This window comes from Zingiber officinale, chromosome 9B (genome assembly GCF_018446385.1).
Source record: "Zingiber officinale cultivar Zhangliang chromosome 9B, Zo_v1.1, whole genome shotgun sequence".
Taxonomy (NCBI): domain Eukaryota; kingdom Viridiplantae; phylum Streptophyta; class Magnoliopsida; order Zingiberales; family Zingiberaceae; genus Zingiber; species Zingiber officinale.
In genome coordinates, this window is record NC_056003.1 from 83,056,446 (window position 1) to 83,078,581 (window position 22,136).

General features: G+C 36.7%; 1 protein-coding gene across 5 annotated transcripts; it reads left to right on the forward strand.

Annotated features, from left to right (window-relative positions):
• Nucleotides 1–8,110: 8,110 nt before the first annotated feature.
• On the forward strand, nt 8,111–21,821 carry LOC122022272 (probable helicase CHR10). Of its 5 annotated transcripts, none has more exons than XR_006122920.1 (17): nt 8,118–8,361; nt 8,448–8,455; nt 9,526–9,604; nt 9,692–9,852; nt 9,974–10,099; nt 10,834–11,014; nt 12,550–12,685; nt 12,785–12,902; nt 15,109–15,198; nt 15,367–15,474; nt 15,580–15,783; nt 17,442–17,567; nt 17,636–18,297; nt 18,414–18,559; nt 19,357–19,521; nt 20,288–20,430; nt 20,803–20,886. XR_006122920.1 is itself a non-coding variant. In XM_042580228.1 (17 exons), the coding sequence occupies exons 1-17, from the start codon at nt 8,184–8,186 to the stop codon at nt 21,615–21,617; spliced, it is 2,637 nt and encodes an 878-aa protein (XP_042436162.1). In that variant the 5' UTR covers nt 8,118–8,183; the 3' UTR covers nt 21,618–21,821. The 5 variants fall into 5 exon arrangements, 3 of the variants coding, with proteins under 3 accessions (XP_042436165.1, XP_042436162.1, XP_042436164.1); XM_042580228.1 differs by lacking the exon at nt 20,288–20,430 and adding an exon at nt 21,584–21,821 and having other exon boundaries at nt 20,803–20,917; XM_042580230.1 differs by lacking the exon at nt 20,288–20,430 and adding an exon at nt 21,584–21,821 and having other exon boundaries at nt 8,221–8,361; nt 8,448–8,521; nt 20,803–20,917.
• Nucleotides 21,822–22,136: the final 315 nt, after the last annotated feature.

The window sequence follows — 22,136 nt, forward strand, 5'->3', positions numbered from 1 at the left end:
ACCGTAAAGGAGTATTTTCATAGTGGAGGATGCGTGAGTGTGTGGATCCTTAAAGTAGTCACCTTTTCTTGAGGTGGATACCAAGTAAATCTACTTGTTAGCATTGTATAGTTTGTCTTTGAGTTATATTCCACTGCAAATCATCAAGACGAAGCAAACAACGCAAGACATGAGTGAGAACCGCTATTCACCCCCCCTCTAGCGGGCACAAAGGTCCCTTCAATTGGTATCAGAGCGAGGTTGCTCTTTTACAGACTAACCGCCAAGAGAGCAAGAAGCTAGAGGAAGAAGAAAATGGAGTTCGAAAGACCACTCGGATGGGATATCTGAATTCCACCTCCGTATGACAAAGAAGACTTCAATTATTGGAGGAAGCGGTTGGAGACATGGTTCCAAATGGATTGGAACCAATGAGTTGTCTTGAGTGACCCATTTGAAGCTCCTACGGACAAGAAGGGTAAATGCCTCCGACCTCGGCATTGGACCGAAGAGCAACGAGAGCAATCGGAGACGGACAAGGAGATAACGAGAATTTTGCATAATTTACCACCTTCTAATATTTTGTTGAGTGTAGGTGAAACCACAAATGCAAGTGATCTTTGGAAAAAGATCATTGCATATCATAAAGACCCTACACAAATCCAAGGAGTGGAAGAGCTCAAGGAGAAGGGCTCATTGGTCCAAGAAGAGAAAGACCAATCCGATGTTGACAAGAGGTCAACATTTGAGGAGGAAAAAGAGGAGGAAGAGAAAGAGAAGGAAGAGGTGGAAGAGGAGAGATCCTCCACATCCTCAAGAGATGAAGAAGTGGAAGAGTCCACATCCTCAAGTGAAGAGGAAGAAATAGAAGATGATGTCATCTCTACATTGCAAGAAAAATCAAATGGAGAATCAAGCATCATCCTTACAAGCAAAGGTATAGAAAATTCAATTGTGTGTTTCTTGTGTAATAAAAATGGACATTATCGAAGTCAATGTCCAAAGGGGAAGAGGTCGGTCAAGGTCAAAGGAGGAAGCACAAATCAAGGGGGAGCTTTTAAGAGCAAACCCAAGGTAACATTTAATAGTGCAATTCCTCCTAGTCATGATAAAATACATGTTAGAAATAATCCTTATCATTTTAATGCAAATTATCATGAAAATAGGAAGCATGATAGTGTTAAGGGAAAATATATTCCTCCTCATGCTAGAACTACCACACCTAAGGCTAGGAAGGTATATAACAATTTAGACAATAACTCTAAGGATTATAGATATATGCCTAGATATAGAAATGCTCATAAGGGTCAAGAAAAATCCAAGTCTATGGATTTAATGATGGAAAATCTAGTCTTGAGGACAAGACTTGATAATTTAGAAAGGACCCTAGCAAGAATGGAAAACATACTTAAGGGTTAAAATGAGCAAAATCTAGGGAGAACTAGACAAGAGCCATCCAATGGCTATAGAGGTTTGGGATATAAACCTAAAGCCAAAAAGGATGTTACTTCCTTTCATAGAGTTCTATATAGCTATGGGACCAACCCTAGGCTTAGAGGTCAAGTCAAAGATACTAGGGAAAGAATCCCTAAAGGCTCTTTTGACAAGATCAATGTGACTAAGACTTCTAAGAAGTTTAACAAAGTCACAAAGAATGTCACAAGGGAGGTCATTCCTAGAGTTGACCTAGTAAAGGTGACTAAGGCCCCAAAAAGGCCAAATAAAGTCACAAGAAGATTACAAGGGAAGTTCTCCCTAGGAGTGACCTAGTAGAAGTGATCAAGGCTTCTAAGAAGCCTAGAAAGGTCCTTAGGAAGGTATCTAGGGAAGTCATCCCTAGTGAGTACCTAGAGTATCCAAGAAGCACCAATAGGTTTTGGGTTCCTAAGAGCATATTCTCTACACCCTAGATGAGTTTAGAGAATGTCAACTCAAATTGGAAGGGTAGTTAACCCAACCTTGTTAAAGTTGACACTTGAGAGCATTTTCAAGGTTATTGTTAACCTTGAAAATGAAAAGGATTATGGGGGTTACTCTTTAAAAGAGTAATATATGTGCCAAAATTTGAAGAGTTGAACTTAATCTAAATTGGCACACTTAAGAAAAGTACAAGAAAAATCAAGTTAGAATTTTGATACTTTCTTAAGGAATTAAAAGAAAACCCATGCTTTAATCAAATGCGATTAAGCCTTGAAGAGTAATATGTGTCAAGCTTTGAGGATTTGAACTTAATTTAAATTGACACATTTAGAAAAGGAAAAGAAATGCCAAGTTGGGGTTTTGGCATTTTCTTAGAAGGTTAAAGGCAAATTTAAATCTTAAGTCTCAACGTTTCCTTAAGAGGAATAATTTGTGTTAAACAAAAATTTGAGGATTGAATTCTTAATCTCAATTGGCACAAATAAAAAAGGAATAAAAGAAATGTCAAGTTGAGTTTTGACATTTCTTCAAGAAATGGGCAATTTAGGATTTAATTTTAAGATTAGCTAAGGTTTAAGGACACTTAGATAGGTAATCTAGGTATTTTATTTATGATAATTTGCCATGCTTTGTTTGTCCATCATATATCATGACATCATATTTATATTTATCATTCATATTTTATTATGAAAAATATAAAAATACAATGTCATGCCATACATACATCATGTAACTATAGCTTGCTTTTCGTTTTGAAAATTACTTATTTTGATGTATGCCATAACACATCATGCATTATGTTAATTTCCTTGTAATTAAGGACAAAAGACATTTACTAAGAATGGTAAATATCCCAACAAGTGGGATGATACCAAGTGACATTCTAGGTGGATGATCATAAATTTCATAATGCCTAGATAAATATGCATGATCCCTTAGTTTAGGGCAAAACCAAATATACATCTCACAAAGAATCATAAGGTGACTTGTATGTATTTTAGTACACATTAGATACAAGTGAGATGCTAGGATGGTGAACAAAACTCAAGATGTTGATCTAGTGCATCTTGTTGAGTTTTAGGTTCATCAAAGCACATAGTCATGTGACTTCTAATCATTGGGAAAGCTAATGTACAAGTCATGTGCATTGATCCCAAAGAACATTGTTGGATATTGGTTGTGAAAATGATTTTAAAATACTTTTGGAAAACCTTGGTAAAGACTATCTTTTGATAGTGATCATCATTTAATAGTTAGCCACAAACTTGAAGAAAATATTAAAGTTTTATAAGTTTTCAAATTTGTGTTAATCTTTGAAAATAAGAAGTATTTTCATAGAAATTTTTTTTTACTTGATAATATATACCCTAAGTAATATCTACATGAAATTTCACGATTTTTGGAATTTTGTAGAATTTTTGGGGGATTTTTGAAGTTGGCTGAAGTCAACTTTCAGTTATATCAGACATTCAATCGATCACCCCGATTGATTGAGCTGCCTCAATCGATCACCCGATCGATTGAGAAGGCATTTTACGCGAATAGAAACGCAGTGGATCGATCCACACTGCTTCAATCGATCCATTGATCGATTGAAGTGCAGGTTTTGGCTGAAAATGCCTGATTTCAGCATTTTAAGTCACTTCAAGTCCCAATAACCATTCCAAATCCCTTGGAATACATTTGTATACATCTAGGGGGAGTTTTCTTGATGAAAACAAGTATGGATTGGTTAAGTGAAACCAAAGTGAAGTTTAGGATAAGGTTTCGTTTCAATTCTGAATTTTGGAACCTTAAAACTTCAAGTTTTGATTTTCAAGGGTCATTAACTATTCCTAACCCTTTGGAATATGTTTGTATACACTTAGGGGGAGTTTTCATGATGAAAACAAGCATGGTTTGGTTAATGTAGACTTAGGTGAAGTTTAGGTTGAGGTTTAGTTTCATTATTGAATTTTGAACCTCAAAACTTCAAGTTTTGGTTTTCCTAATTATTTAGGAACCCCAAGTCTTTGTTGGTGCAATGATAGAAGTTTGACCATGTTTTTAGAGGGAATTACTCTTTGAAAACATAAAAATCTTTTCAAAGACCTTGGAAGGGGGTTAAACCTTCGTGATGAATTAATACTCAGGGTCGAGTATTGGGGAGCAATGGAAGATTGGTTATCTTCATTGCTAGGATGATAAATGCTCTCAGATGAGCATTGTGAAGTGAAGTAGTGCTCAAGGGGGAGCATCGGATTAATGAAGGGGATTAGACCTTCATTGGTAAAGTGACAAATGCTCTTGGATGAACATTGAGAAAACGATTACTACTCAAGGGGGAGCATTAGATATAATGAATGAGATTTTCATTGGTGAAATGAAGGAATGCTTTAGGATAAGCATTGTGAAGTGAAATGGAGCCCAAGGATGACCTTGGAGACAATGAAGGGTATGTGATCTTCAGTGTGTGGTTAATTCTTATGGAGAAGAGTTTGTTTTCAGTTTTTGATGTGTGACAAAGGGGGGATAATGGAAGGTTAAGTTAGGCCTTCATCCCAAGTAGGAGGAGTTTGCCCTCTAGGAAAGGGAGAGAATGAAGGAAACCTTCATTCATGCTTTGTAAAGAAGAGGTTAAGACTATGTGATTTAGCCTTATGATAAAGAAGAGGTTAAGGTTATCGGATTTAGCCTTGGTATAAAGAAAATGTTAAGGCTATGAGATTTAGCCTAACTTAGAGGTATTAACTTAGAGGTATTGTCAAACATCAAAAAGAGGGAGATTGTTGGGGCAATTTCCCTTGGTCAAGTTTGACCAGTTTGACTAAACTTGAGTTGAGTCAAGCTTGAGTCAGGAGTTGAGTTTTGATGTTTAACAATATAAGGAGATTGCTGAAGCAATCGTCCGGTTGTGGAGATGGTCAAAGGGTTGACCAGGTTGATGAAAATATAAGTTAAGTAGGTCAGGGATGACAGGAGATTTGACTGTGGAAGTCCTAACTGGAGTTTAGGCAGTGGTGGAAGTCCTAACTGGAGGTTAGGCGTATGGAAGTCCTAACTAGAGGTTAGGCAAATTGGAAAGTCCAAGTGTGATCTTGGTAAAGGAGAAAGTCCTGGTGAGGAGCCAGACATTTGGGAAGTCCTGGTGAGGAGCCAGGCAACTGAAAGTCCAAGTGTGATCTTGGCAAAGGAGAAAGTCCTAGTGAGTAGCCAGGCAGTCGGGAAAGTCCTAGTGAGTGAAGCTAGGCAGAAGTTAAAGTCCTGGTGAGTGAAGCTAGACACGGAAAATCCAGATGGTTCAAGATGATAGGACATCTGGTGAAAGTCCAAGTGGGTCATGGAGGACCGAACACTTGGCATGACACGGTAAATCTAAGTGGGTCACGGAGGACCATTCTTGGTGATTAGAAGTCCAACGAAAAGTTGGCAAAGAGAAAGTCCAGATGGGTCAAAAGTTAACCGAACTCTTAGCGGTCGTAAGTCCAATAGGGAGTTGGCATGGAACTAGGAAGTTCGGACGTAGTAAACTTCCGAAGGCCATAACTTTTGACTCAGATATCGGAATGAGGTTATATCGGATGCAAAACGAAGCTAATTTCAAGCTCTACATAGTTTTCTAGGTTTCAATTGATTGGACTATCGATTGGGGGGGGTTTACTAGATTGGTCAATCGATTGGTTGACGCGAGTTTGTGCAGAAAAGCTCTGGATCGATTGGGTAATCGATCAAAACTTCCCCAATCGATTGATCAATCGATTGGGAGAGTTTCTGAGAAAACAGTAAGCTTCTGAATCGATCATTTGATCAATTGAAACCTCCAATCGATCGGCCGATCGATTGGAGCGCTGGAAATCGCTCGAGAAGCCTTGAATTGATCGGGCAATCGATTCAGGGCGATTCCAGAGAGCATAGAGGCGTTCTGGATCAATCGGCCGATCGATCCAGAACCTCCCTAATCGATTGGGAGCAATCCAATCGATTGGGATTCGACCGTTGGTGTAGGTTTGAGCCGTTGGCGTGCGATTCCTTCGGCACTTCTTCGTTTCTTCTCTACGAGTGCTCATAGCAAAGCTCCACAGCGATTCCTTGATTCTCACCGCCAGTTCTTAAAGGTTCTTGGAGGCACATCCAAGTCAAGAGGCGAGTTATAACAAGAGGAAGAAGCTAGGGTTAGGGTTTATTGTACTAATCTTGTAAGATCTTCCTTGTATTTGCTTCTCTTTGTATTCTTGTTGTATTGTGAGCTTGTAAGGCTTCTCTGCCTTCGGTAGTTACCATAAAGGAGTGTTTTCATAGTGGAGGGTGCGTGAGTGTGTGGATCCTTGGACTAGTCACCTCTTCTTAAGGTGGATACCAAGTAAATCTACTTGTTAGTATTGTATAGTTTGTCTTCGAGTTGTATTCCGCTGCAAATCATCAAGACGAAGCAAACGACACAAGACGTGAGCGAGAACCGCTATTCACCCCCCTCTAGCGGGCACAAAGGTCCCTACAATTAGATCCCATCTTCCCGAGACCAGGATCTAGTCTAGGTTTCAGCTTAGGTTTCCCAAATGGACCTAAGCTGGACCGACGCCTACAGTTCCCTTAACGGGGAACGCGCCCTCACTGGATCTTTCTTCTAGTTGCTTACCTTTACTTACCACTTGTAGTCACTCAACTTGCCTTTGACTCACTAAGTCTTCCTGCCAGTTGTCAAGTCCGCAGACCCAATTTGACTTCAGTCGGTTGTCAAGTCTCGTGGACCCAACCGGACTTCCCGCTAGATATCGGGCCTCGCGGACCTATCTGGACTTTACACCAGCTATCGGGCCCCCGCGGACCTAACTAGATTTCCCACCAGTTATCGGGCCCTACGGACCTAGCTAGATTTTAGCGTGGTGTTAGGTTATTCAGACCATTCAACTCCTACACACTTAGTAGAAATGTTAGACAAACAATCCATCTAATTTTAATCTATTTGTCATACATCAAAACTAGATTGTTAGTGCAACCTGCACCAACAGTATAAGGGCATTTATATGATCAGGAGAACAAGACAAACACATGGAAACTTGTTTCATGTCACTCGAAGATCTCTAGGTCAATATTTAGGAGTTCGAACTCATTTTTATTAAATTTCAATGTTTTTTTTTTTATTTTGGGATGAATTTTGGATTTGTCCCAGAATTAGGGATGAATCCATAATTTATCCCAGATTTGGGGACGGATCAGTAATTCATCCCAAATTTGGGGACGAATCCTAGATCTAGATTCGTCCTAGATTTGGTTTCCTTAAAATATTAACCTTATGCGACGAATTATTAATTCACTGTAGAATATGCAATGAATTATTAATTCGTCTAGAATTTGTAACGAATCTCATTTTCATTGTAAAAGTGGCAATAGATATTTTATTTGTCACAGAATTTGGAACGAAAATTAAATTTCATTCTAGAATTGGCAACGATTTTTGTGACAAAATTTTATTTGTTGTTAATTTGTGATGAAAATATTTGGTTGTAAATTTCGTTGCTAATTTGGGATCAATTATTTTTTTTGTCACTAAATTTGTTGCAGATCTGAGATGAAAAATATTTATCCCTAAATTTCATCCCTAACTCATAGATTTTTTTAGTGATTTTTTTTTTGTAGTGATTCACCCCTAGGGCGTAACACAGGCGGTTGACGCATGTCATCTCTGGCGTAATAGCCTCAAGAATTGACAACCTAAAGTTTACTCTACCATGTGTCTCTGTTGATGTTTAATTTGTTTATATTCGATAACACTGTTCATGAATAATATCCGTGAATATATTCACTAATAAAATTTTTATCAACGTACCAAATAAACAAAGAAAATTTTAAAATGAATAAATAAGTTTTTATTATCAAATTCAATAATCAATCAAATAAGATTTGAAGATTAAAATTTTAAATAATCAAATTAACTTAAATTGAGAGCTCAATAATATCTAAATAAACTAGTTTAAGCTCATAAAAAAAATGAAACTAAATTTGAATAATCATTCCAATAAATTAAATTATTTAATTATCTTATTAAATAAATTTAAATATAATAAAATTTAATCCGGCTCTATTTAGTTTGACTAGTTTATCGTCCTATCTAAGGTAGTTTGACTCGTTTATGGTCCGACTCTTAGGAAAGGTTAGTGTGTGTTTTGAGTTGGAATCAAAACACAAGGGCAGTTTTACAAAGAAACCTTGGGGGCACTTTGAAAATGCAGAGGTGATTTTTAAATTATTTTGGTGGCCGGGGTCCGAAAACCCATTCCATTCGCGTGGAACCGTTTCCGGAGGCGATGGACTACGAGCGGCGCCTCCTCCTCGCGGCGAACCTCGTCCTTTCCAGCGACCGCAGCTACGAGCCTCCTCCGGAGCCATACGAGCTAGGCATCACGGCTGTCCTCAAGCCGCACCAAATCGAAGGCCTTTCCTGGCTCATCCGTCGCTACCACCTCGGCGTCAACGTCGTGCTCGGTGGGAAATCGGGGACCCCATCTTCTGATCTTCCATATTTTATAATTTCTCCACTTCCGTTGATGTGTTTATGGGTTTCCTTACAGGAGACGAGGTCGGACTTTTCGCGTTAACGAGAATGATTTGACTTCTACTTCCTTCTACACACTAAATCTTACTTGTTAGTAACTCTGGGTAGAATAAGTTACTTGATTTCCTCTCAGGATATGAGTCGGGCCTTTTGAGCTTCGAAAATTCTTCGATTCATTAGAATTTTACGGAGATTATTGTTACCTAGTTACTTTATTGTCCAAATACCTTGAGGAAGGGTATTCCAGGAATCGATGTGGTCGTTTGCAAGTTGGTTATACGTCATCCTCATAGTACATTTTTGGTTCAATTTTTTTTTTCTTGTTGATGTTATGGAGTTAATACACTGATTTAGGGGGTCATCTTTTAGTGAATGCTAGTTGACTGTATTTCAGTTTTGAGAAACTAATTTTCCATTTTTGAAGGAAATTTATAGACCATTGTTTATGCAATCAGTTGGAAGCTATGCGTGAATTTATCCATGTAGCCATGCAATTTTAGTTGTAGTGGCTTCAGTACAGCTTCCGTACAGAAGCAAAGACAGAATTTGTAGAGCAGCCAGGCAGTAGTACCTGAAACGGATAGTTGAAACACACATGCACTAAACTGAACTTGCTAATTGGTTATTATTTCTGGTTGATGTTCTTTTTTTTCTTTCATTTTTTTTTTTGTTCTGCCAAGATCAGTTTTGTTTGGTTGACGAGATCATTTTAACATTACTTCCTTCTGCATTTATTTGTCAGAAGATTAGGAAAACAAGCTGCCTTTTCTTTTTTGATGATGAGATTTAGCCAAATTTGTGTTTTGTAGAAATTGCTGTACATAGGTAGATCCAGATTCATGTTTTATGCTTTACTATTTTATTTTTCTCATTATTTTGAGTTTAATTCATACTCTTCTCCTATATTTGAGAAATTGCATGTACATGTGCAAATAAATTAGGAAGAGGCTATGTAATTTTACCTGGTTCATTGATTTTAGTCTGCTCGTTAACTCAGATTGCTACTGGTTAGATATTTGGTACAATTTCCAGTTAAATTGCTAGTTGCTTGGAACTATTGTCTGACTTGTACAGTTTGTATGAATGCTTGCTAGATGGGTCTTGGCAAGACTTTACAAGCTATTTCTTTCTTAAGCTATCTGAAGGCACAATCATTATCATGTGGCCCCTTCTGTGCGTTTCTTTTGGCCCTGAAAGTTCTTATTGTTTTCATTATAATAATCAAGTTCTTAATTATTCTACTGCCTTTGATCAATGCAGTGGTTATGTGTCCGCTAAGTGTTACAGATGGTTGGATGTCAGAGTTTAACAAATTTTGTTCGACCCTTAGAGTTATCCTTTATGTCGGTGACAAGAAACATCGTCACAACCTTCGGAATTCAATGCATGAAACTTTGCAGAGGCAGTCCTCATCATCTAATGTAGCCAAATATTTCATATCTAGTTTTTTCCTTGAATTAATACATCTTCTCTTGCAGCTTGTAGAACTTCTTTTACCGTCTTTCCTGAATCTCCACTAATTTTTGTTGTCTAAATCTTCAGGAGTTACCTTTTGATGTTCTTTTGACAACATATGATATAACCTTACTGGATCAGGATTTTCTTTCTCAAATTCCTTGGGGTTATGCTGTGATTGATGAAGCTCAGCGGTTGAAGAATCCTTCTAGTGTATGTCTGAGCTTGTAAGATTTATGCTTTCTTTCTTGTAATGTATTTGAGCATTCTATTTTCTGTCCCAGAAGTGTGCTTAGATGAGTCTCTAAGCAATTTGTGGCACAATGGTTGCTATACAAGCACATATAAAGGGACTAATGATATGTATATATACGGGTTAGTTTAGAGGCAATCCATATTTGTGACTAGCAACGTTAGAGATGACAACGGATCGGGTTCAGACCGGGTTTGGCCAATCTCAGAACCCGCTCCGCTAGAAAAAAATGAACCCGAATCCGGACCCGCCTCACCTACTTTTTCAACCCGCCCCGACCCTGCTCAAAACCCATGTTCGGAGCGGGTTGTACCCGCCAACCCGCTAAGATATATATATATATATATATATGCAGGGCGGGTTCATTAAACCCGTAACCCATCCCGAACCCGCTTCTAAACCCGGTCAACGGGTTTAGACTCGCCTCGTAACCCGTTTGACCGGGTTTAAACCTGCCCCGAACAGGGCGAGTTTAATAAGGGGCTGGATTTAAACCCGGCCCATTGCTATCCCTAAGCAACATGCAACCTTGTGTTTGTATACATATGTACACACACACAATAAACTTTGATTTCTTATTATTTATTTTTGAGACATCCGGTTGTCCTCTCTCCCTGGAAATAAATTTGTTAATTGATTTTTTTAACACTGAAAATGATTACAGCTCTACTTTAAGTTCTTAAAGGTTTTGCAGGTTTTGTATAATGTACTTGAGCATAATTTTGTTATGCCAAGACGCTTGTTGTTGACAGGCACACCAATTCAAAACAATCTTTCAGAACTTTGGGCTCTGATGCACTTTTGCATGCCTTCTATTTTCGGGACTTCAGACCAATTTATTTCAACATTCAAGGAAGCTGGAAGTTCTTCAGCAGGTAACCCTTTACGACAAAAGTTTCACTGTGCTTATATTGAGTTGCCATGTGTCTTAGCTAGGTTTGTGCCTTTGAGTCATGAGAGTGCGAGATGACATATGAAAACAAGGTTGCTCCATGCCTATGGTCCATCATGGACAAACACAATCATTGGGGTGTGCATGTATTGAGGGATTGACCCCCTCTCTCCACCTGCATTTTATTATGTCATTTTAGAGCTGATTGGACTTCTTCCACCATCCTTTTAACACAGTATTGAAACCTATGCGTGTGCCTCTTAGTCATGATGGATATAAGGAGGGCCCTTTGCAGTCACGGTGATCCCTCCATGTCTCATAGGGACAAGTACAGTGGTCTATAGTGCTTATATTGTGAGGTGTGCCTCTTTCAAACATCTAATCTTTTTAGATAGGTTGAGCTTTTCCTTTCAGCAGAAGTGAAGGCTGGCAGCTATTTATGATTCTTATAAAGAGCTTCATCTAAATATGTATGAGGTGTAAAGTCAATATTATAGTAATTTTTGCCACTATGAGGATTTTCCTTGAAAAGTAGCCTTATATCTTTCTTTTTCTCTCCCTCTCGCATATTTTCTTGTTTCCCATTTTTTAGTCTTATTTTTATTTTCACTGACCATTGTGAATTGTCCATTATGTACCTGGCCAGATTTTACAGGTAGTTTCAAATTTTTGTTCACTACTTGGGTATTGGTTAATATTTATTTGCAAATCAAGACATGCTCATTATGGTTTTTTTTGTTGTTGTCGTCTTCTATTTGGAAATGTTACAGATACTTCTAGTTGGCATATAAGAAACTGAATAGAATTTGTAAACTTGGGTGCAGAAGAGGACCTTACTCTTTTCAATTCCATCCTTAACGCAATTTTTTGTGTTTATATTATCATGTTTAATTGATCTCTACTGTTAAATATAGGTGGCTGTTAACTATTTAATATTTATTCTCTACTTCATGATACCAAGCCCTTCTGTTATATCCCTTTTTATCTTTAATTGGCTGCCCTTCATTAAAGTTTGGGAGAATAAAAAAAAAATAGTGTATATATTGAAGTTCACTAGGAAAGAGTTGAGATAATACGCTAATTATTAGTTTTATCTTGCTTGAGGAGTGCACCTGTTGGTTGTTCAGTCTTTTTCCTGAACTCTGAGAATTTCACATATATGCTTGCTTCCAGATTAACAGTTTGACAATCTTTAGGCTAAATACATGTTTAAATGAACTATTTACTTAATTGACTTAAATTTATCATTTTTTGCACTAAACCTAAATAAATAAAACTCAACCTCAGACCTCATTAATGTGTTTCATATTATGTGCAATACCCAATTTATTATCAAGAATTTATCAATTACACATTGATGAATTGACATATTTATGGGTACTTACTATTACTGATATATACATAAATTACAAAGTTTCTTTTTGTTCTTGTATAATCTATCTCGCCCCACCTTTTCTTGTATTGAAAAGGAATATAATATTATGTTGGTCATTCCTATGGATCATTGCTTATCTTCAGGTACCGAATCATATTCAGTAAAAAGGCAATTCAGGATTCTTAGATACATATTGAATGCATTTATGCTCCGAAGGACAAAAGCATTACTTGTTGAAAGAGGGACTCTTACTTTGCCTCCTGTTACTGAGATGACAGTGTTAGGACCTCCACATGAAACTGAATTCTGATATAGCTATTAGGTGTCATTGTGCTTTGCATGGTGTAATTAGGTTACTTTTGTGTTTGGTTTAATTAGGATGGTACCTCTCATCCCTTTGCAAAGGAAGGTGTACATGTCAATATTGAGGAAGGAACTTCAGACACTTCTCTCACTTTCACTAGGAAGTACTAGCAATCAGTCTTTGCAGAATATAGTAAGTCAATTTTCTTTTTCTACATACTTTACCTACTAAGGCTTAGATACACTCTTTGGTTCTAGGATATGCAGTAATCCAAACTTTTGTTATATGATTATGATTCCTTGTATTTATCTTTCTAAAGCTAATATTTCTGTTTATTCAAAAAGTGTCTGACAACTAGAAGTGTTAACGACAAATGATAGTATAGCAACATCCTTTGATTGTGCTGCAACTTCTTGTATCTTCTAATAATTGAAGGGCACATAAAGTTCTTGAAGCCCCTAAATTATTATCCCTTGTTTTTTTTTTTCACATCTTAAGATCTGTGCTGGTCGTTACAAAAGGGCACTGTTAGATCAAGGTACCCATCCACCTTTAGTTTGAGAATACGTGTTGATCGTCCTTTACCTCTTCCAACTTTCCAACTATTCACTGCCTAAGTTAAACTAATTTTTTTGTTACTTCAGTGATGTAGGTTGAGGGGACTTTCTTTTAATCTGTGCAAGTGAACATTGGATTAAATTCTATGGCATCTCTTTATCTGTCATCTTCTTTGGTGCTGTCATTCCTTAGAGTCTTTGTATCTTTTCCTTTCTCTATTAGAATTACATTTTTTTCTCCTTGTTCTCTACTATGTTTCTTGATTCTTGCTCTATCTTTCCATTGTGTTAGGCATCATAGGATTGATCTTTCATTCTATCCTTCCATTAATAATGGCATATTGACATTAAATAAAGCAATTATGAATCAAGGAACACTCCCTGTTGATAACATATTCATCACTTGTAAATTTGCAACAATGTCATCAAACCATTTAATCTTGGTTAAGGCAGGGAAGTCAATGTCTACTAGTGTTATATACATTGTGTTTTCTCTAAAAAACTGTATATAACTTTGCTATGAACCATTAGTCTAATTTGGAGTGTAAGTTTTAACATAACTGATAACACTTATCTTACCACTAATAGGTAAATATGTGAAATCTGCGATAGGTGTGGTTGATGTCAATCCATTATGTCATAGTTGATGCAATGGTGACTTACAAGCAAGGCTAATGTAGACATTTTAAAAGTCATATGATATTTGTAATTCTCTATAGTATGTTTTATGGACGGAACATTTGGTTCGTCATTATTATTTGAAGAAATGTAAAAGTATCATTTCCTTGATATATTAATTAGATGGCTGCTGATTGTGTTCATCATGCAATTTATTCTTTCTCTGTTCCACCATTATAAGTGACACCTTCCTGTTGGATCAAGAATTGGCACATGTACTGGTTTCATAGTGCTTGATTCCACCCCTACAATGGTGCCATACACATGAGCCTTTATACTTCTAGAAACCCATTCATGATCTTGTAGGCCAATGGCAGCATAGCAGCCATATAGCCAGTCTCAAATAATTGGGATACAGCATGTTGTGACCCTACCTTATAGTTTTTGGTTTAACTTAAATTTCTAATTTCACAGATCTTGGCCATTACAAGCATCTCTTCTTTTTGTGTCTCCTCGCGTCATCTGTACTTTATTTTGGTTCTCACTGACACTTGCAAGTCCTAAATGATAAGTTATAAGTTGTTTTTTATTCTCGAGCAAGAGTTTGGTTGCTATTGGTTAAATAGAGTATTTTATAGAAACTGACAATGTTTAGCAAAATGATTAGCATTCAGAAAAGAGAAGATAATATGGATGAGTGAATAGATCAGCATTCCATTGCAAACATATGCCATTGCCCCTTGTTGCTTCTGATACAAAAACCATGCTTATAATGAACACCATCTGTTTTAGCATCCATCCTAGTAATAAAACATTTGGTATTTGCAATTGACTGAATTACTATTAGAGATGATCGTTCTAAGTCTAACTAGGGGAACAAATTTTCATCTTTTTCCCCCTTCATATTGGTCCACAAGGCTACTAGCCATTTGAATCTGGTTCAACTATTGACCAAAATAGATGAAAGCAAAACATGAAAGTGGAAAGCTTGGGTTTAGTTGATATATTCAGCAGCATGGTGCACAATAATTTTCCTTGTTGAACAATGCATGATTACAATATTGTTCTTTGTATTGAATCTATTTCTACTTCAAAGTATATATATTTGTCAACCTTTATGTGCTATATTTATCACATTTTGTCTGATTAATCATGCTGAATCAATATACTTCTTGATACTTCAGCATGTGGTACAGTTAATTATTTTCCTAGTGTCCTGACAGGTAATGCAACTTAGGAAAACGTGTAGTCATCCATATCTCTTTTCTGGCATTGAACCAGAGCCATATGAAGAAGGTGAACATCTGATTCAGGTAACAGAAGATTGGTAGATATTATCAGCACAAACCCAACCTTTACCAACTCTAGTTGACTAAAAAGTTGATTCATGCATCTGTTTCTTATAGAAATATTTATGGTTTCGAGTGTGTTTTCTATTTGTCAATTTTCTTGATCATTCTCATCTAAACTCTTTTGGTCAGGCTAGTGGGAAGCTTATTATTCTAGACCTGCTTCTCCTGAAACTCCATAAATTTGGACATCGAGTTCTGTTGTTTGCTCAGATGACTCGAACTCTTGACATTCTACAGGTGAACCATTTTGTAACAAATTTAAATTGGTTACCTCAGCTGTGATGCTGGTCCTCCCCGTCCTTATTTTTGGTAACATGTGGCATTTCAATTAACACTATTTAGGACTTCATGGAATTGCGCAAGTATTCTTATGAGCGGCTTGATGGATCTGTACGTTCTGAGGAGAGATTTGCTGCTATAAGGAGCTTTAGTTACCAAGCATCCAAAGATGACTCGAATAATCAAGTTAATCATGATGTTCCATTTGTTTTTATGATCTCAACTAGAGCTGGGGGAGTTGGTCTTAATCTCATAGCTGCTGATACTGTGAGTTCAGGACTTTCACTTTAATTTGTCTTCCTTCTACTTTTCATGATTAAGTAAATGTTTCAGATAGAAATAGAATGATAATGTTTCTTTTGCACAATATTGTAATTCTTTCTCATACAGAGATTTATGCTTGTATTTAGTTTCCTAAAACACCTAGAAGCATATTATTTTATTGTAAGTGCTATGCAAAAATTGCACTTTGGTTATGGATGAGTAATCACTTGATAAAAGAACAGAAAATAGGAGTCCTAAAACAATGTCAGACATGGAGTGGCTTGTTTGTCTTGGTTCGGGACTTTGGGTAGTGTTCTGTTCTGGATACACTGGTTACATTGTAATTCAATCTTTTTTCAGTATGTAAACATCAATTCTTAGATGTATACATCTAGTAAGATACCTCTAGAACATCCATTTGTATGTAGGTCAGTAAGTTGCTACTTGGATCTTTTATTGGAGTAAGGTTACTTATTGCCATGATTGGTACTGCTCTTATGGGGCATTGCCTCAATTCTGAAAGATGGGAAAAGAGAGAGGGTGATGTATTAGTTTCTTAATAACTAATTTACTTCTGGCTGAAGGGAACAGCTCTAAGAAGTTTATCATTTTCATTAGAGAGCCCATTAAATGGTTTATTGCGTACTTTTGTGTCTTATTATTGGGTGCCCAGTTGGTTATTCATGCTGTAGCAGCATTGAATTGAAAGTGGTTCAGAAATCTTGAGATGGCAGTTGAACCATCTGTAAAAACTCATGCTGGAAAATGGAAATTCGCTTCCTTCGTCAGCTTGTTCCCTATGCGACCCAATCAACTGCCATGGGCCACCAAGGTTCACTGGACTGGAGTGCCAGCATCAGAGGACCATTTGTCGAGGGTAACTCTGATGTCATGCTGATCATCTAGGCTTGGATATTTAGCCATGGACTCAATAAAGTTTCTTATCTTTTTCTAGAACACGACGTTATAGAGTCTCAAGGCATACAACGATCTAGAATGGAAATTGGTATGACCGCATTTTAAGGTGTGATGTAGATTCTCTAAATGAAGCATTCAAATCTTTAATCTATTGCCATTTCAATATGCCAAACTAAATATTCAATGAAATTGAATTTGTTTAATAGATTATAATTATGGGTTACAATTCATAACAAAAAGCTTATGCCAGTGCATTATTATATAAGGAGGTTATTTGTCATGCAAATTATAAATGCTTTGGTACACCATCTCAAGAGTTGGTTTTCCTGGTACATATAGATAATTTATCAATTTGTCTCTCCATCTGATGTAAACCACAAAGCCACTAGCTTGGACGTGGGCACATTGCTATGAATATGAAAATGATTCATTTGCAGGAAAAATGGTCTTAAAAGTTCCAAATATCTGTGATTATTTTATTGGTTTCAACTTGACAGGATTGGTAAGTGGTCAAACCAATTTCTAAATGATTAGCTACTAGGAAGTGTAGTTATGTATTTTCTTAGAATGATACAAGACAATTTTCTCCCTCGACTTGGTAAAGCTTTGAATTTTGTTTCACTGATAGTTTGACTATGGGCATAAATTGATTCAAAAACCTAATGTTGTAATTTGCTTTAGATTGAAGAAGTATTTATAGAAATGCTGCTTTTTGTTCCATTGCTAATCATGAAGTCACTTAGGTAATATTTTATGAGCAAGACTGGAATCCTCAAGTAGACAAGCAGGCATTGCAGCGTGCCCATCGCATTGGTCAAATGAAGCATGTGCTTGCCATAAATCTAGTAACACAACATACTATTGAAGAGGTGAAGATGTTACACACACTCATCATCTCCTCCCTCTGGATTTTCTATAAGCTGATGCATTTATGCAGGCAATTATGAGGAGAGCAGAGAGAAAACTTTGGCTAAGTAGTAATGTAGTCCAGCAACAAGATGAAGTATATGGCACAGGAAAGGATATTGTAGCTGAAGAGGGTGACATGAAGTCTCTCATTATAGGCTTACACATGTTTGATCCCACAGATATGAACAAGGACTCCATTGATGCGAATAGTATGGTTGAACTCAATAATATGACTGACAAAGTGGTTGAAATGCGTTTTCATGAGATACCAGAAAAGGATGTTCGTAAATTTGAAATTAATAAAAAGGAGATTTTGAAAAGCCATGATAAGTTAGTTAACTCTTCTGAATCTTCTGCTTTTGATTTTAGAGTTGACGAGGCTTCATATATGTCTTGGGTTCAGAAATTTAAAGATGCTTCACTTTCTGAAGAATCTTTAAATTTGGAGCAGGGGAAGAGGAGGCATCTGCCAGAAGAGTATCAACAGAAACGTGAAGCTGACAAGAAAAAAGCAGAGGAGAAACAGTTGGGAAGATGGGAGGCACTTGGTTATAAGACATTAGCTGTTGAAGAGCCCAATATGTTAGTAGAAATAAGTGTTTTGTCTGATCAAGGGGCTGTCCAGTTTGTATATGGAGATTGCACTAACCCATCAAAAGTCTGCCAATCAGAGCCTGCAATAATTTTTAGGTTGGGACTTCTGTTGTACAAATGATACCGAAAGCTTGATTTTAAAAATGTTCTAGTTTGTTCGAAGTCCTATTATACATTATTTTCATATAATTGATTTCTAAATCTGTTTTCAGCTGTGTTGACAACTCAGGGAACTGGGGACATGGTGGCATGTTCAATTCGCTTGCTAATCTTTCATCATACATCCCAGATGCTTACCACCGTGCTTTTGAATGTGGTGACCTGCATATGGGGGATTTACACTTAATAAAGTTGAATGGTGATTTCTCAGATCTCATTGTAATGGGGATTTGCATTTAATTATGAGGCATTTATTTCTTGCTTATTTTGACAATTACAATACCTTTGACCATTCTAAGTATTTGTTGAACAAAACGTGTGCAACTGAACAACAACAATAACTAAGTCTTATCCCACTAGATGGGTTGGTTACGTGTGCAACTGAACAATTAAAAAAATTATTACTTGTGGAATAATGGATCAAATGCGACGTGGGAGGCATATTTCATAATCTGAAACTAAGATTTTAGTTTCAAGTGTATTTATACACTCTCTGGATATTTTTAAAGTTCTTTTGAGGTCCAGCGAGTTGCCTTGAATGAGTCCTTACATCAAATATATCTCTGCCTAAATCATAATCAAGTCCTTGAGAGGTTCCAGATCAGAGGTTCTGGACCAAGAAAATTGAAGTCAATTTCTGTCTGTCCAAATCAAGTTCTTGGGCATGTGAATGGTTGGAAAAAAATGTCTACTTGACCTCACAAACCGCTGATTATGATGATTTGGGCTATGATTTAGACTTTAAGTTCCATTAGGATGTCGAAGTTGTTAATATGGAGAGCTACTGTTGACTTAAATTTAAGTACCTTGGGACAGTGGTTGGACCTTGTCAAGCTGATCGTAGCATTGATGGTAAGGTAGGTGCTTGGCATTTTAAACTAAGAGAAACCCGATGATTTACTTAGTCCATTTAATATATGAGTGCATTTTTAATTATAGTATTATTAATCTATATGTGCTTTAGTACAGAAAATAATCATCATTTTCATTTTCCAGCTTCCAGTGGTGATGAAAGCATTGTCCAACATTGCCCTATGTGGGTTGCCCTTGCTGTGGTTCAATCTTATAATCCAAGAAGGAAAGTTCCTAGGAGTAACATCTCTATGTCTGATCTTGAAGGGTGCTTGTCTAAGGCATCATTTGCAGCTGCTCAAAATTCAGGTATTCCCCAAAATTAAACGTACATTTTTTTCCTAATATATTTTTATCCAACTTTTATCATTTAACTAACGTCATCTTTAAAAGTGTCAGAGACACTGTTGATAGAAACCACTGCTTCTATCTAGTGTGTTAGATACCTTTCCAGTTATGTTTTTTAGTTTTTGTGATTGGTTATTTGTTAATATTAGACTTACTTTGAGCTTATCGCATTCCTATGATCAACATAGTACAATCACGAGAGAGACATGTTTTACTAGTGGTGAACAAGACACTAGAACACCAAGCATACTGAGTTATTAGAATTGGCAGGAATGAAGTGCTTGCTACTATCATTATGCTTGCAAGCAGAGTAAGAACCTAGGAGATGTTTGTGAGAATCTCTCTCTCTCTCTCTCTCTCTCAGTCCTCGAGTCTGCTAAAATTTTAAAATTACAGACCTTTTTCTCAATGCTTATCTATTATTTCTGTGTTTGTACCTTGAATCCATTGAATGCGAGGAATGAGAAGTTGTACTGGTGTCTGTGAGTTAGAGAGCTTAAAATTTTCTTGAGTCAGTGGGAAATCAGTAGACATCTCTCTGTATATATCCTGCTTGATGATGACAATGACAAAAATAATGATGGATTAGATCTCGTGCCATGTTTACTAGCACTGCTGAGATTTTGTTTTACTCTTGAATTGAGATTCAAAATGACACTATTCCACAACGACACTAACCTCTTTAAGTCTTCTTTCTCTTCCTTAGCACAACAGCGTTTTTCCTTAGGTTTCTTGTGCTCCTTCTCTTGAGGCTTGTGATACTTGAAACCCTTTTTCTATTGACAACATCATGCAATTTCGGGTGTTGATTGGCTGCAATGTGAGGTTAAGGTTTTGCTCCATTAGGGTTTCTATCATTGGTGATATGAGGTAACGTGTTTCCACCTCCTTTTCTTCTTCTTCTTCAATGTGATTAGAACCATGTGACAGCATGGCACCAACTACTTTGTTTTGTTTAGGGATTGAAGTCCCAGTTCAAAGTGAGATTTTAAACCTTGACAATAGCATATCCCACTTCCACATGCATAATGATTCTTCCACTGTAAACTTTTCTAGAAAGAAAATTAAATGAAATACAATTTCTTTGCTTTCACAATCCAAGTCGAAAGGTTCTATATTTCTTTTTAATGAAACTTACCAGTATTGACTTTTTCCCCCTTTCATAGTTTCTCACTTTAATCTCAGATTGTTTGATCACTGAAGAACGAGATTACCTGATATAACATTTGTTACTTTGTGAAGCCTCTATTCATATGCCACGAATTGGTTACCAAGATGGATCTCAACACTCTGAATGGTACACGATGGAACGCCTTCTACGGAAATATGCTTCAATGCATGGCATCAATATCTATGTGTAAGCTGCAATCATTTATCTCTTTTATTTGTTATTCCATTCTGTTGAATAGGAGTAAAGATCATTCTATTCCAAAATATTTAGTCATTTAAAAATAGAAGGTTAAGATAATATGTCTCTTCATATGCGACTAGTAGAAGAACATCCTAATTTCAATATGCTTCCTCATGCTCATCATGAAATGTTATGTTGAATTGTAGCAGAGCACTTTACAACTGAGATAATTAGTCATTCCAGAGAAGAACACCTTTGATATATAAACCTAATGAATCATCTTATCCATATGGAAGTGTAGACTGATGGGTTTCATTTAGTTGAAGAACACCTTCAACACCTTTGAATATGTAAACCTAATGAATCATTTTGCTTACCCATATGGGAGGGCAAACTGATGGGCGGGTAACATCCTAACTTCAATATAGCCCCTCACACCCTCTTAATATGGGACTAAAAGTATGAGGTTTTCCTCCTGTCATTCAACATGCTTCTTCACATCCATCATATCTCATTACTTTGAATTAGAGCGAGTCGTTCCATCCTAAATTAATAAGAATACGCTTAGTATATTGTCATAATGAACCATCGTACTTGCTCACATGAGATTAATAGGAGCAAATCATCCTAACTTCGACACATACTATTAATATGCTTTTGGTTATTATGCAGATATTATTACCGTCGCCCATCGAGAGATCAATAAGGGATGGCTATATTTTTGGTGAGTCTCCAGATGTAAACTAGTTTTGTGAAGGCAAATGCTGATCACTAATTTTGTAGTTCTTTACGTATGTAGTTGGGTGAACGTGTGTTTAAAAGTTGAAGTAGGGCTGTTCACTTAACAAGCCTGACCTGGAACTAGAAAAGACTGTTAACTGCCTTTATATATTAGCTACTTGACTTTATATGGTTCAAACCTTCAAGTAGAAAAAGAGCGTCGATTTTGTCAAAATGCTTAGATGTTTAAAATACCTCTCTTTGTTTACTCATAAACACTTAAAACATGTATTTGGAAGTGTAATCGGTAGTAAACTATCCTAAATGATTTAAAATGGTTAATCAAACTAATTTGAGGTTAACTTCGATAATTTATTTAGAGTTGGAATACCAAAGTCAAACTCTTATTAATGGCACTATATTGATCGAGTTAAGCCTTCACACATTGACTTTAAGATTTAATTATGGAGTGAAATATCATTCCGTGTTGAGCGGCACGGGTGGT